The sequence below is a fragment of the Stegostoma tigrinum genome, chromosome 2, assembly GCF_030684315.1.
Source record: "Stegostoma tigrinum isolate sSteTig4 chromosome 2, sSteTig4.hap1, whole genome shotgun sequence".
Classification (NCBI taxonomy): Eukaryota; Metazoa; Chordata; class Chondrichthyes; order Orectolobiformes; family Stegostomatidae; genus Stegostoma; species Stegostoma tigrinum.
The window spans coordinates 162,112,469-162,129,018 of NC_081355.1; the positions used below are offsets into that span (position 1 = coordinate 162,112,469).

The 16,550-nt window shown below is 56.5% G+C and overlaps 1 protein-coding gene across 1 annotated transcript in view; it reads right to left on the bottom strand.

The window, feature by feature from the left end:
- Nucleotides 1-15,655, bottom strand: part of mapk15 (mitogen-activated protein kinase 15) — an 85,590-nt gene extending 69,935 nt beyond the window's left edge. Inside the window, exons 1-3 of the mRNA XM_059640999.1 lie at nucleotides 15,493-15,655; nucleotides 3,249-3,347; nucleotides 3,079-3,108 (exon numbers count right to left, since the gene is read on the bottom strand). Of these exons, the coding sequence (XP_059496982.1) occupies nucleotides 3,079-3,108; nucleotides 3,249-3,347; nucleotides 15,493-15,561 (198 nt within the window). The 5' untranslated portion in view covers nucleotides 15,562-15,655. The remainder of the gene's footprint in view (nucleotides 1-3,078; nucleotides 3,109-3,248; nucleotides 3,348-15,492) is intronic.
- Nucleotides 15,656-16,550: the final 895 nt, after the last annotated feature.

A 16,550-nucleotide genomic window follows, 5' to 3' on the forward strand; every position in this document is an offset into this window, starting at 1 on the left:
CAGCAACTCAATGAGGACAGTACAACACATGAGCAACAGCTGGTATGGCCAGCTTTTACAGATTCCTATCCAATGTGTGGGAGAAGAGCCTTTGTCCCCAGGGACCAGCATAAATCCACAAGGAAATCAGGAATAAACAGAGAAACAGCAGAAGGTGATACCAAGTGTGAGAACAGGATCCATAGTCCAAAAGACATTGCAGCTAGACTCCTGGCATTGGCCTCCGATACCAGAGGAAGAGACTCATTGAGGAATCAGTGGAAGGGGGAGTTTTCGGAGAACGAGGGTAACAATAAGGGAGTGAGGTGACCGTGGATGGAGGTGTGGGTGTTACAGTGAGGTGGGAGAGGCCTGCTTTGACCCTGACATTTCCTGAGGATTCTCTCTGTCTTCCCCCCCTCCTCCCTGGTCTCTGCTGCCAGTTGACCCCCACCCCGACCCCCACTCCATCCCCAGTCATTACCTTCATGCATTTGAAAGGACAGTAAAGTTAGCGACAACAACATTGAACATAGAACAATACAGCGCAGAACAGGCCCTTCGGCCCTCGATGTTGCGCCAACCTGTGAACTAATCTAAACTATCCCATCATCATCCATATGCTTATCTAAGGACTGTTTCAATGGCTTTAATGTGGCTGAGTTAACTACATTGACAGGCAAGGCATTCCACGCCCTTACCACTCTCTGAGTAAAGAACCTGCCTCTGACATCTGTCTTAAATCTATCACCCCTCAATTTGTAGCTATGCCCCATCGTACAAGCCGACGTCATCATCCTCGGAAAAAGGCTCTCACAGTCCACCCTAGCTAAACCTCTGTTCATCTTGTATGTCTCTATTAAATACCCTCTTAGCCTTCTTCTCTCCAATGAAAACAGCCTCAAGTCCCTCAGCCTTTCTTCATAAGGCCTTCACTCCAGACCAGGCAACATCCTGGTAAATCTCCTCTGCACCTTTTCCAATGCTTCCACATCCTTCCTGTAATGGGGCGACCAGAACTGCAACTAATATTCCAAGTGAGGCCGCACTAGCGTTTTGTACAGTTGCAGCATGACATCACGGCTCCGGAACTCAATCCCTTTACCAATAAAACCTAACACACCGTAAGCCTTCTTAACAGCACTATCAACCGGGTGGCATCTTTCAGGGATCTATGTACATGGACACCAAGATCCCTCGGCACATCCACACTACCAAGAATCTTTCCACTGACCCAGTATTCTGCCTTCCTATGATTCTTCCCAAAGTGAATCACCTCACATTTATTTGCACTGCACTCCATTTGCCACCTTTCGGCCCAATTCTGCAGTTTATCCAAGTCTCCCTGCCACCTGCAACATTCTTCCACACTGTTCACCACTCCACTGACTTTAGTGTCATCTGCAAACTTACTAACCCATCCACCTATGCCTGCGTCTTAAGTCATTTATAAAAATGACAAACAGCAGTGGTCCCAAAACAGATCCTTGAGGCACACCACTAGTGACCGGACTCCAGGCAGAATATTTTCCATCAACCACCACTCGCTGCCTTCTTACAGAAAGCCAGTTTCTAATCCAAACTGCTAAATCTCCCTCAATCCCGTGCCTCTGTACTTTCTCCAATCGCCTACCATGTGGAACCGTATCAAAGGCATTACTGAAGTCCATGTACACCACGTCAACTGCCCTTCCCTCATCCACATGCTTGGTCACCTTCGCACAAAACTCAATGAGGTTTGTGAGACATGACCTGCCCTTGACGAATCCATGCTGACTATCTCCAATCAAATTATTGCTTGCTAGATGATTATAAATCCTATCTCTTATAATCGTTTCCAAAACTTTTCCTACAACACTCGTAAGGCTCACAGGTCTATAATTACCTGGGTCATCCCTACTGCCCTTCTTGAACAAGGGCACAATATTTGCAATCCTCCAGTCCTCTGGTATTAAACCTGTAGACAATGAGGACTCAAAGATCAAGGCCAAAGGCTCCGTCATCTCCTCCCTAGTTTCCCAGGGAATCCTCGGAAAAATCCCATCTGGCCCAGGGGATTTATCTACCTTCACAACTTCTAGAATTGATAACACCTGCTCCTTAGTAACCTCAATCCTTTCAATTCTAGTAGCCCGTAAATCAGTCTTCTCCTCCACAATATTCTCCTTTTCTTGAGTGAAAACAGATGAAAAATATTCATTTAGCACCTCTCCGATCTCCACTGGGTCCATACACAACTTTCCACTTCTGTCTGTGACTGGCCCTATTCCTACCCTCGTCATCCTCTTATTCCTCACAGACCTATAGAAAGCTTTAGAGTTCCTCTTTATTCTACCTGCTAATGTCTGCTCATGTCCCCTCCTTGCTCTTAACTCACTCTTTAAATCCTTCCTAGCTAATCTGTAATTCTCCATCGCCACATCAGAGTCATCTCGTCTCATCGTCACATAAGCCTCCCTCTTCCGCTTAACAAGAGATACAATTTCTTTAGTAAACCATGGTTCCCCTACCTGACAGGGACATACCTATCAAGGACACGCAATATCTGTTATTTAAACCAGCTCCACATTTTGATTGTCCCCATCCCCCGCATTTTGCGACCTCATTCCATGCCTCCTAAGTCTTGCCTAATCGCAATATAATTGCCCTTCCCCCATCTATAACTCTTGCCCTGTGGCATGTTCCTATCCCTTTCCATTGCTAAACTAAATGTAACTGAATTATGCTCACTCTCTCCAAAGTGCTCACCTACCACTAAATCAAACACCTGGTCTGGTTCATTACCAAATACCAGATCCAGTGTGGGCCCCCCTCTTGGTCGGCCCTTCGACATACTGTGTCAGGAAACCCTCCTGCACAGTATAGTCGGTTCTGATATAGCGCGATAATTATGTTCTCGTGGAATTGTGTGTTATAAGAAAATCGCACAATAGCTGTGCCATTTAAATTAATGGGGCCAGAAGCACATTATAGCCAATATGGGTAAGGAAAGTTTGTATTCTACAAGTAATGATCTAAATTCTTCAATCTCATTAAATCCAATTCACGTTGAAGAAACAGGCATTATATCAGAACAAACCGTAATTACACTGAACTCACCTGAAGGAATAATATTTCTCGAAATGTCCTCTGAAAAATAAGAGAAATAAGAATGAGAACTTGGCTCCAGTTTCGATACTAACAGATACCTAGAAGGAAAAGCATAAACAATACTGGAAACACACTGTGCAACGTAACCATCACCCTGAGCCCATACTCCCCTGAAATACCTGTGCATCGGTTTGATTTCTGAACGCGTCGAATATTTTCTTGACTGCCACCACCTCTCCGGTCTGCCGATCAATCGCTTTCCACACTATTCCATAAGCCTGGAAAGGTTCGAAGATGTGTCAGGCAGGATTTAGACAACCTGGCAGTTGCTTTCTTCATTCTCACTGATACTTTTCCCACCACTCCCTCATCATCTCCTGCTCATCACATGAGGCAGAGCCTGGGCAAAGCTGTTAGTGGGTAAAACTACAGACTACCATTCTAGTGAGTGACCAGAACACTGCATGTTTTACCTTAATTATGATATGGAGGTACCAATGTGGGACTGGGGTGGACAAAGTTAGAAGTGATATGACACCAGGTGATAGTCCAACTGGTTTCTATGAAATCACAAGCTTTCAAAGCACACATCCTTTGTTAGGTGAAGTGAGGGACAAGCACACAGACATAGAATTTATAGGCAGGGAGATCAAAAGACCATACAAATGGTGTGAGTGGAGTGTCAAGTAATAAGTCCCTGAGGTGATCCGAAATGCCAGATGGTGTGAGTAAAGTGTCAACAGCTGAACAACAAGTCAATCATAGAATCCTTACAGTGTGGAAACAGGGCCTTTGGCCCAACAAGTCCACACTGGCTCTCACAGCATCCCACGTAGACCCATCCCCTATAACCCACCTAATCTACACATCCCTGAATACTATACGGGCAATTTAGCGTGGCCAATCCATCTAGCTTGCACATCTTTGGACTGTGGGAGGAAACCGGAGCAAACCCACTCAGACATGGGGAGGATGTGTAAACATCACGCAGACAGTTGCCCAAGGCTGGAATCGGACCCGGGTCCCTGGCACTGTGAGACAGCAGTGCTAACCACTGAGCCACTATGCCGCCTCAGACAACTCATAATCTGATTAAATGAAGCAGGGAGATAATTACAAAACATTAAAAATAAGGTGGTGCTGGAGATAAAGCAAATACCTGGAATAACATGACAGGTGTGAGAGTCACATGCTGAGAGTCTAATGAAAGTCATAAATAATCCAAAACTGTACAAATTAATTAAGGTAGAGCAATCATAACCATTTATCCAGGTGACAGTGTCAAAACAGGGCACTAAGGAAGAATTTACAGATATAGAACAGTATGATGGGGTTATTTGCAGCACAAGATGAACACAAGATTGCTGTTGAAGCCACCTTCTTGTGTGCAGAACCTGGCTATCAGTTTCTGCTCGGCGTTTCTGTGTTGTTGTGTATCTCAAAGGCTGCCTTGGAGAACAATTACCCAAAGATTGGAGGTGAATATCCTTGACCACTGAAGTGTTCCCTGACTGGGAGGGAACATTCCTGTCTAGTGATTGTTGCATGGTGTCTATTCACCCTTTATCGTAGCATCTGCATGGTCTCACCAATATATACCTCAGGGCATCTTTGCCTTCAACAATGAGATAGACAACGTTGGCCAAGTCACATGAGTATCTGCCACATACGCAGTGGGTGATGTTCCCAGGTGTGAGGGTAGTGTCCATGTCGATAATCTGACATGTCTTACAGAAGTTGTCATGGCAGGGTTGTGTGGTGGTGTGGTCAATGTTGTCCTGAAGGCTGGGCAGTTTGATGCCAATCATCGTCTGTTTAAGGTTTGGTGGTTGTTTGAATGTAAGAAGTGGAGACGTGGGGGTGATCTTAGTGAGATGGTCATCATCACTGAAGACATGTTGAAGGTAGCCTCTCCGCTCTGGGGAAGTATTGGACAATGAAGTGTAACCTATCGGTCACATCCTGCCCCAAGCCGCACCCCCATCTACCTACTAACCTCATCCCACCTTCTTGACCTGTCCGTCTTCCCTGGACTGACCTATCCCCTCCCTACCTCCCCACCTATACTCTCTCCACCTATCTTCTTTACTCTCCATCTTCGGTCCGCCTCCCCCTCTCTCCCTATTTATTCCAGTTCCCTCTCCCCATCCCCCTCTCTGATGAAGGGTCTAGGCCCGAAACGTCAGCTTTTGTGCTCCTGAGATGCTGCTTGGCCTGCTGTGTTCATCCAGCCTCACATTTTATTATCTTGGAACTCTCCAGCATCTGCAGTTCCCATTATCTCTCATCTCCATGGTAAATCTGTTGGTGGGATAAAACTTGCTGATATCATTAGGTAGTTGTTTCAGGGATTCCTTGCCATGCTAGGAGTCGAAAAGAAGAAAATGTCATGTTCTGAGGAAAGGTCACTGGACCCAAAATGCTAATTCTGATTTTTTTTTCACAGATGCTGTCAGAACTGATGAGCTTTTCCAGCAACTTCTGTTTTTGTTCCTGATTTACAGCATCCGCAGTTCTTTTGGTTTTTAGAAAATGTCAATGTGTAGCGTTGGTCAGAGATCCTGCACAATGAAGAAGGCTTGCTCGAATTTGTACATGAAAATGTTGACATACTGAGGTGCTAATTCAGTCCTCACGGCTGTTCTGTGTGTCCAGATAATGAATTGGTTGGCAAAGGTGAAGATGTTGTGGTCAAGTATGAAGTGGATGAGTTGTAGGATAGTGTCTCGAAATTAGCAGTTGTTGGTATTTAGTAGTGAAGCTGTTGCAGTAATGCTGTCATCGTGGGGGATGCTGGTGCAGAGTGCTAAAACGTCCATTGTGACAAGGAATATTCCTGGTTCAAGTGGTCCATGGGTGCTGAATTTCTGTAGGACGTTTGGAGTGTCGCAACAGAAGCTGGGGGTTCCTTGTACAATGGCTTTTAAGATGCCCTCAACATAGCCAGAGATGTTCTCACACAGGGTCCCATTGCCTGATACGATGGGACATCCAGGTGTGTTAGCTTTTGGAAGGCAGTAGAAGTTTCCTGTGCGAGAAGTACAGGGGATGAGAGTGCACAGGATACTCTGAAGGTCTGGATCAAAGCCAGTCTGTTCAGTTGATGGGTGTGTTCTTTCGTCGGATCGGCAGGTGGCTGTCTGTAGTATTCCTGGTTGTTCAGTTGTCAGTGCACTTCCTTGCAGTAGTCCATTCTATTCTGTATGACAATGGCTCTTCCTTTGTTTGCTGGTTTGAGGACAATGTTGCGATTGGTCTTGAGAACACAGACGGCATTGTGGTGTCAGAGATAATGGGAACTGCAGATGCTGGAGAATTCCAAGATAACAAAATGTGAGGCTGGATGAACACAGCAGGCCAAGCAGCATCTCAGGAGCACAAAAGCTGACGTTTCGGGCCTGGACCCTTCATCAGAGAGGGGGATGGGGAGAGGGAACTGGAATAAATAGGGAGAGAGGGGGAGGCGGACCGAAGATGGAGAGAAAAGAAGATAGGTGGAGAGAGTATAGGTGGGGAGGTAGGGAGGGGATAGGTCAGTCCAGGGAAGACGGACAGGTCAAGGAGGTGGGATGAGGTTAGTAGGTAGCTGGGGGTGCGGCTTGGGGTGGGAGGAAGGGATGGGTGAGAGGAAGAACCGGTTAGGGAGGCAGAGACAGGTTGGACTGTTTTTGGGATGCAGTGGGTGGAGGGGAAGAGCTGGGCTGGTTGTGTGGTGCAGTGGGGGGACGGGACGAACTGGGCTGGTTTAGGGATGCAGTGGGGGAAGGGGAGATTTTGAAACTGGTGAAGTCCACATTGATACCATATGGCTGCAGGGTTCCCAGGCGGAATATGAGTTGCTGTTCCTGCAACCTTCGGGTGGCATCATTGTGGCAGTGCAGGAGGCATTGTGGTGTGTTTGGGTGATGTTCTGCACTACCTTGTCAGCATGGCTGATGAATCTGGCGCTGACTCATCTCATGACGACTTGAGCATACATGTCAAGCCTAGGGCAGCAGCCTTTCGGAGGGGTTCCAATTTGACTTTCTTCTTTGGTCGCAGTATACAGATCTCTACTTGCCTGTTCCAGTTCACTGGTTGTCTCATTGCGCTCGCTGCTAACATCTTTTTGTGGAAGAATTCCTGGAGCCTCATTCACCTGAATTCCTCTCTGTCTGCTAACAGACCAATAGGGTCCATTTTGGCAGTGGGGCAGAAATTGAGCCCACGGCTGAGAACTTCAATCTCGTCTGGTTGAAATTGTGATCAAACAAGTTGTTGTTGGGTTTCGGTCTGAACCGTGGTACGAGGGGAGGCTTGGCTACTGCTGGTGGGGATGCCAATTTTCTCCAGCTTCTTGTTCTTGGTATGCATGTAAGTGGCATAGTTCCATTGCCTCTGATGAAGGGTCTAGGCCTGAAACGTCACCTTTCGTGCTCCTGAGATGCTGCTGGGCCTGATGTGTTCATCCAGCCTCACATTTTATTATCCATTGCCTCATCTGCTTGGCAGTGTCTCGTAGCTGGTTTGCTGTATCCTGAGAACAACCTGACAATATGGCCTCCATATCGATTTCAACGTTGCAGCATCTGCTGTAGAGTTGGTGTACCACGCAACAATCACCAGATAGGAATGTTCCCTCCTGGTCGGGGAACACATCAGTGGTCAAGAGCATTTAGCCTCCAATCTTTGAGTAAGTGACCTCCAAGACAGCCTTCGAGACACACAACAACGCAGTCGCCGAGCAGAAACTGATAACTTACAGTTCTGGTCACTGCATTATAAGAAGGATGTGGAAGCTTTGGAAAGGGTGCAGAGGAGATTTACTAGGATGTTGCCTGGTATGGAGGGAAGGTCTTACGAGGAAAGGCTTGACGAAGGGGCTACTCTCCAAAAGCTTGCGACTTCAAATAAACCTGTTAGATTATAACCTGGTGTTGTGCGACTTCTGAGATTTTACATTAGTTATGGAAAAGGAGCAAGATGGTCTGCAAAAAAAGAAGGGTTTTGGACTGGGAAAGGCAGATTTTATTAAAATAAGGCAGGATCTGGAAAACACAAATTGGGAACAGCTAATTTGAGAGTAAATCTACAGCAGAATGATTTGATGTTCAAAAAGGTACTGGGGAGAGTACAGATCCAACACGTTTCCTTTAACAGAAAATGTAGGTGCAACAAGCCCAAAGAATGCTGGATGCCTAGGAAAATTCATGACTGAATGAAAAGGAAAAGAGAGACATAGTACCGAGGTAAAGGGAACAAAACAACAGAAGCCCTCAGCGAGTACAGACAGTGAAGGGGGAACTCAAGAAAGCAAATAGAAGCGCAGAGGACATAGGAAAGCGCAGAGGGACAATATTAGGGAAATCCCCAAGATGTTCCCAACAAGCCTATCAACAGGAAGAGAATAACCAGGGAAAGGGTGAGGCCCACACTGGACCCAAAGCGTTAACTCTGATTTTCTCTTCACAGATGCTGCCAGACCTGCTGAGCTTTTCCAGCAACTTCTGTTTCTATTCCTGATTTATAGCATCCGCAGTTCTTTTAGTTTTTAAAGAGTAGGGCCTATCAGAGGCAAAGGGGGAAATCTGTGCATGAAGCCAGAGGAAATTGGTAGAACGTTAATGAGTGCTTCACATCTGTCTTTCGTCAGGTGGAGGAGGATGTATGTAGAGTTCGAGAAAATGGTCTGTGAACTTTTTGACCCAAAGAGAGGAGATATTGGAGGCTTTGGCTGGTTTAAAAGTGGATAAATCCCTAGGTCTGGATGGTTTATATCCCAGGGTGAAAAAGGAGATTAGAAAGAAAATTACAAGAGCCTTAACCCAAATTTTAGAATTGTTTCTGACCACAGGGGAGGTGCCAGAGGACTGCAGAACAGCTAATGCACTTTCACTTTACAAGCCAGCTGGCAGAGGTAGACCAGAGAACTATAGGTGAACGAGCTTTACATCAGTGAGAGGGAAATTATCTGAAAAAAAAAGTGAATGAGAAAATTAATCTCCATTTAAAGATAAGGTTTAAAATCAGATAGTCCGCATAGCTTTGTCAGAGGAAAATAACAAATTTGATTGGATCTTTTGAGATGATCAAGTGTTTAGAAGAGGGGAGGGCATGTAGTTTATATGGAATTTAGCAAGGCCTTCGAATAAGGTCCCACATGTAAAACTGATTAAAAAGGTAAATGCACATGGGATCCTGGGTACTTTAATAATTTGGATAAAAGATCAGTGAGTGACAGGAAACAGGAGATTATGGGAGAAAGCCATTTGTGTGACTGGAGCTCAATGGTTGATAGTACAGGAGGCTATTAACAAATTGGTCATAACAAGGTGTGGTGCTGGATGAACACAGCAGGCCAAGCAGCATCTTAGGTGGGTTCGATTCCTGCCTTGGGCGACTGTCTGTGTGGAGTCTGCACATTCTCCCTGTGTCTGAGTGGGTTTCCTCCGGGTGCTCCGGTTTCCTCCCACAGTCCAAAGATGTACAGGCTAGATGGACCGGCCATGCTAAATTACCCGTAGTGTTCAGGGGTGGGATGCTTCAAGGGACGGTGTGGACTTGTTGGGCCGAAGGGCCTGTTTTCACACTGTAGGGAATCTAATCGAATCTAAAGCTGTACAGGACTTTGTTTAAGCCATAAAACAGTTCTGAGGAAGGGTCGCTGGACCCAAAACGTTAAACTCTGATTTTTTTCTTCACAAATGCGACCAGACCTGCTGACCTTTTCCAGCAACTTCTGTTTTTGTTCCTGATTTACAGCATCTGCAGTTCTTTTGGTTTTTGTTTAGGCCATAGCTGGAAGACTTGTGCTGTTCCAGCCAACATACTAGTGTAAGGATGTGATTGCAGTGGAGATTCACCAGGGTGTTGTCTTGGATGGAGTATTCCAGCAATGAAGAGAGACTGGATAATTTTGGGCTGTTTACTTTTGGAGCAGAAAAGATTACTTGACTGAGGTGTTACGAGACTGAAGGGCATGGACAGGGTGAATAGGAAGCAGCAGTTCCCCTTAGTTGAGGTTTAATATCAAGTGTATGACAGGAGGTTCAGAGTGGTTTTGAGGAAAGGTTTTCTCAGCCAGTGGGTGGTGGGATTCTGGAATGCACTGGTCGGGTAATGAAGCTGGAGACATTTCAAAAATGCTTCAATAAGGACTTGATGTGTCATAACACTGGAGTTTATGGGTCAAGTGTTGGAAAATGGGACTACTACACGTAGCAGTATATTTTTGGCAGCACAAACTCCATGGGCCGAAGGGCTTCCGTACTGAATGATTCTGTAATTCTGTGGGCAGAGTAGTGTCAATCATCTGTTTTGGTCAGAAAGGTTCCATAGCTCCTCCCTGTCGGTTACCATGCCACAATCCTCCCTCCACCTCCCTCCCTCCTCATCAACACCCCTTAAACCGCCCACCCTTACTCTATCCCCTCTACTACTCACCCCATTCTCCCTCTCTCTTACCCCTTTCCCCAGCCCTACTAAACCCTTGTCTCTCTCCCTGACACTCTCTTAACCCTACACACTCCAATCACTTCCACACCCCCCTCACAACCTTCTCTCTCTCTCACCTCTCTTTACCACTGCCACCCCTCCCCAGTTCACTCCCTCAACCCCCTACAGCTTTCTAACCCTGGCCTCTCCCTCCTCTTTCATTCCCCTCCCCCTGCATTTACCCCCTTCCTTTCAACCCCCCCTGGCCCTTACCCCTTTACCTTTCCCTGGCCCCTTACACCTCCCTCCCCCCCCCCCCCGCCCCGGCTCTTACAGTGCCCCACCCTTACCCCTTCCCCGGCCCCTAACCCCCACCCTCGGCCCTTTCCCTCCCCCGGCCCCTTACCCCTTACCCCTACCACAACCCCCGGTCCCTTCCCCGCCGCGACCCCTTCCCCTCCCCGACCCCGACCCCCTCCCTCTCCCCGACCCCCTCCCTCTCCCCGCCCTCGCCCTCTCCCTCTCCCCCTCCCCGACCCTCTCCCTCTCCCCCTCCCCGACCCTGACCCCTCCCCCTCCCCGACCCTGACCCCTCCCTCTCCCCGACCCTGACCCCTCCCTCTCCCCCTCCACGACCCTGACCCCTCCCCCTCACCGACCCTGACCCCCTCGCCGACCCCCACCCCCCCTCCCCGACCCTGACCCCCTCCTCGACCCCCACCCCCCCAACCCTGACCGCCTCCCCGACCCCCACCCCCCCAACCCTGACCCCCTCCCCCCCGCTCTCCGACCCCCACACCCCCTCCCTCCCCGACCCTCACCCCCCCTCCCTCCCCCTCCCCAACCCTGACCCCCTCCCCGACCCCCACACCCCCGACCCTCCCCGACCCTCACCCCCCCTCCCCAACCCTGACCCCCTCCCCGACCCCCACACCCCCCTCCCTCCCCGACCCCCACGCCCCTCTCCCTCCCCGACCCCCACACCCCCTCCCCGACCCCCACCCTCCCCGACCCCCACACCCCCTCCCCGACCCCTCCCCGACCCCCACCCCCTCCCTGACCCTGACCCCTCCCTCTCCCCCTCCCCCTCACCGACCCTGACCCCCTCCCCGACCCCCACCCCCCCTCCCCGACCCTGACCCCCTCCCCGACCCCCACCCCCCCAACCCTGACCCCCTCCCCGACCCCCACCCCCCCAACCCTGACCCCCTCCCCGACCCCCACCCCCCCAACCCTGACCGCCTCCCCGACCCCCACCCCCCCAACCCTGACCCCCTCCCCCCCCGCTCTCCTACCCCCACACCCCCTCCCTCCCCCCCGCTCTCCGACCCCCACACCCCCTCCCTCCCCGACCCTCACCCCCCCTCCCTCCCCCTCCCCAACCCTGACCCCCTCCCCGACCCCCACACCCCTGACCCACACCCCCCCCTCCCCAACCCTGACCCCCTCCCCGACCCCCACGCCCCCCTCCCTCCCCGACCCCCACGCCCCTCTCCCTCCCCGACCCCCACGCCCCTCTCCCTCCCCGACCCCCACGCCCCCCTCCCTCTCCGACCCCCACGCCCCCTCTCCCTCCCCGACCCCCACGCCCCCTCCCCGACCCCCATGCCCCCTCCCCGACCCCCACCCCCCCTCTCCCTCCCCGACCCCCACCCCCCCTCCCCCCTCCCCGACCCCCACCCCCCCTCTCCCTCCCCGACCCCCACCCCCCCTCCTCCCTCCCCGACCCCCACCCCCCCTCCTCCCTCCCCGACCCCCACCCCCCGCCTCCCTCCCCGACCCCCCACCCCCCCTCTCCCTCCCCGACCCCCCACCCCCCTCTCCCTCCCCGACCCCCCACCCCCTCCCCCTCCCCGACCCCCCACCCCCTCCCCGAACCCCCACCCCCCCCTCCCTCCCCGACCCCCCACCCCCCCTCTCCCTCCCCGACCCCCCACCCCCCCTCTCCCTCCCCGACCCCCACCCCCCCTCCCCGACCCCCACCCCCCCTCCCCGACCCCCACCCCCCCTCCTCCCTCCCCGACCCCCACCCCCCCTCCTCCCTCCCCGACCCCCCACCCCCCCTCTCCCTCCCCGACCCCCCACCCCCTCCCCGACCCGACCCCCACACCCCCTCTCCCTCCCCGACACCCACGCCCCCTCCCCGACCCCCATGCCCCCTCCCCGACCCCCACCCCCCGCCTCCCTCCCCGACCCCCCACCCCCCCGCCTCCCTCCCCGACCCCCACCCCCCCCTCTCCCTCCCCGACCCCCCACCCCCCCTCTCCCTCCCCGACCCCCCACCCCCCCCCTCCCTCCCCGACCCCCCACCCCCCCTCTCCCTCCCCGACCCCCCACCCCCCCCCTCCCTCCCCGACCCCCCACCCCCCCTCTCCCTCCCCGACCCCCCCTCTCCCTCCCCGACCCCCCCCTCTCCCTCCCCGACCCCCCACCCCCCCTCTCCCTCCCCGACCCCCCCCTCTCCCTCCCCGACCCCCCACCCCCCCCTCTCCCTCCCCGACCCCCACCCCCCCTCTCCCTCCCCGACCCCCCACCCCCTCCCCGACCCCCCACCCCCCCCTCTCCCTCCCCGACCCCCCACCCCCCCCTCTCCCTCCCCGACCCCCCACCCCCCCTCTCCCTCCCCGACCCCCACACCCCCGACCCTCACCCCCCCTCCCCAACCCTGACCCCCTCCCCGACCCCCACGCCCCCTCCCTCCCCGACCCCCACGCCCCCCTCCCTCCCCGACCCCCACGCCCCCCTCCCTCCCCGACCCCCACGCCCCCTCTCCCTCCCCGACCCCCACGCCCCCTCCCCGACCCCCACCCCCCCTCTCCCTCCCCGACCCCCACCCCCCCTCTCCCTCCCCGACCCCCACCCCCCCTCTCCCTCCCCGACCCCCACCCCCCCTCCTCCCTCCCCGACCCCCCACCCCCCGCCTCCCTCCCCGACCCCCCACCCCCCGCCTCCCTCCCCGACCCCCCACCCCCCCCCTCCCTCCCCGACCCCCCACCCCCTCCCCGACCCCCCACCCCCCCTCTCCCTCCCCGACCCCCCCACCCCCCCCGACCCCCCACCCCCCCCCACCCTCCCCGACCCCCCCACCCCCCCTCTCCCTCCCCGACCCCCCCACCCCCCCTCTCCCTCCCCGACCCCCCCACCCCCCCTCTCCCTCCCCGACCCCCCACCCCCCCTCTCCCTCCCCGACCCCCCCACCCCCCCTCTCCCTCCCCGACCCCCCACCCCCCCTCTCCCTCCCCGACCACCCCCTCCCTCCCCGACACCCCACCCCCCCCTCTCCCTCCCCGACCCCCCACCCCCCCCTCTCCCTCCCCGACCCCCCACCCCCCCTCTCCCTCCCCGACCACCCCCTCCCTCCCCGACCCCCCACCCCCCCCTCTCCCTCCCCGACCCCCCACCCCCCCCTCTCCCTCCCCGACCCCCCCCCCTCTCCCTCCCCGACCCCCCCCCTCTCCCTCCCAGACCCCCCACCCCCCCCCTCCCTCCCCGACCCCCCCCTCTCCCTCCCCGACCCCCCACCCCCCCTCTCCCTCCCCGACCCCCCCCTCTCCCTCCCCGACCCCCCACCCCCCCTCTCCCTCCCCGACCCCCCCTCTCCCTCCCCGACCCCCCACCCCCCCCTCCCTCCCCGACCCCCCACCCCCCCCTCCCTCCCCGACCCCCCACCCCCCCCTCCCTCCCCGACCCCCCCCTCTCCCTCCCCGACCCCCCACCCCCCCTCTCCCTCCCCGACCCCCCACCCCCCTCTCCCTCCCCGACCCCCCCCTCTCCCTCCCCGACCCCCCCCTCTCCCTCCCCGACCCCCCACCACCCCCCTCCCTCCCCGACCCCCCCCTCTCCCTCCCCGACCCCCCACCCCCCCCTCCCTCCCCGACCCCCCCCTCTCCCTCCCCGGCCCCCCACCCCCCCTCTCCCTCCCCGACCCCCCACCCCCCCTCTCCCTCCCCGACCCCCCCCTCTCCCTCCCCGACCCCCCCCTCTCCCTCCCCGACCCCCCACCACCCCCCTCCCTCCCCGACCCCCCCCTCTCCCTCCCCGACCCCCCCCTCTCCCTCCCCGACCCCCCACCACCCCCCTCCCTCCCCGACCCCCCCCTCTCCCTCCCCGACCCCCCACCCCCCCTCTCCCTCCCCGACCCCCCCCTCTCCCTCCCCGACCCCCCCCTCTCCCTCCCCGACCCCCCACCCCCCCTCTCCCTCCCCGACCCCCCCCTCTCCCTCCCCGACCCCCCCCTCTCCCTCCCCGACCCCCCACCCCCCCTCTCCCTCCCCGACCCCCCCCTCTCCCTCCCCGACCCCCCCCTCTCCCTCCCCGACCCCCCACCCCCCCCCTCCCTCCCCGACCCCCCCCTCTCCCTCCCCGACCCCCCACCCCCCCCTCTCCCTCCCCGACCCCCCCCTCTCCCTCCCCGACCCCCCACCCCCCCCTCTCCCTCCCCGACCCCCCCCTCTCCCTCCCCGACCCCCCCCCTCCCTCCCCGACCCCCCACCCCCCCCTCCCCGACCCCCCACCCCCCCCTCCCCGACCCCCCACCCCCCCCTCTCCCTCCCCGACCCCCCACCCCCCCCTCTCCCTCCCCGACCCCCCACCCCCCCCTCCCTCCCCGACCCCCCACCCCCCCCTCTCCCTCCCCGACCCCCCACCCCCCCCTCTCCCTCCCCGACCCCCCACCCCCACCCTCCCTCCCCGACCCCCCACCCCCCCCTCTCCCTCCCCGACCCCCCACCCCCCCCTCTCCCTCCCCGACCCCCCACCCCCCCTCTCCCTCCCCGACCCCCCACCCCCCCCTCTCCCTCCCCGACCCCCCACCCCCCCCTCTCCCTCCCCGACCCCCCACCCCCCCTCTCCCTCCCCGACCCCCCACCCCCCCTCTCCCTCCCCGACCCCCCACCCCCCCTCTCCCTCCCCGACCCCCCACCCCCCCTCTCCCTCCCCGACCCCCCACCCCCCCTCTCCCTCCCCGACCCCCACACCCCCTCTCCCTGACCCCCTTCCCCCGGCCCTTACCCCCTTCCCCAGGCGCCTTTTCAGTTGGTATTTGCGGTTGATGTGATCGTCCACCTCGGAGCCGCTCATGGCGTGGCGTGACCTTCCAGCGCACTCTTTCCCCCACTTCACTCTCTGTCCCAGGTTACTCTGACTCCAGGCTTCTGTTGTTACGGCAACCGATTAGGCCGCACTCCCGCGCCTGCGCACATGTCCGCGCACCACGTGACCCACGCTGGCCCTTCGGCCCCTCTCCCACAGTGTGTCTCCAGCCTTCACCCGAACAGTACTGGGGATACACAATGTACGCAGGCTGTGTGCGCAGCGCCCGTTTCCCATGAATAGCGCCTGGCCTCCCTCCTTTCTCCTTCTCCCCCTCCCGAGTCCTGACAAAGCATTTCAGCCCCTTGACTTTCCTGCTGTGATGCTGCCTGACCTGCTGTGCCTTTCCTGCCTCTCACCAATAGGCTGTCGCTTCCAGCATCTGCAATCCTCACCATCTCCAAGTAAATAGAAATTTGAGTTAACCAACTTGCCAATCAGGAAATTTACCAAAACACCCAACTACATCAATGGAACTGAGGCAGTGAGGGTTGAATAGCAACTTCCTCACAGCAACTATAACCAACAATCTGGCCTGGATTTCCAAAATAGGTGCGACAGTGAAGAAGGCACAACAATACCTCTTCCTCAGGCAGCTCAGGAAATTCGACATGTCTATAAGGTCCCTCATCAACTTCTACAGATGCACCATTGAAAGCACGCTGTCTGGGTGTATAACGGCCTGGTATGGCAACTGCTCCGCCCAGGACCGTAAGAAACTACAGAAGATTGTGTGCACAGCCCAGACCATCACAGAAGCTAGCCTCCTATCCATAAATAAAGTTGCTGGAAAAGCTCAGCAGGCCTGGCAGCAGCGATAATGGGAACTGCAGATGCTGGAGAATCCAAGATAATAAAATGTGAGGCTGGATGAACACAGCAGGCCCAGCAGCATCTCAGGAGCACAAAAGCTGACGTTTCGGGCCTAGACCCTTCATCAGATGAAGGGTCTAGGCCTGAAACGTCAGCTTTTGTGC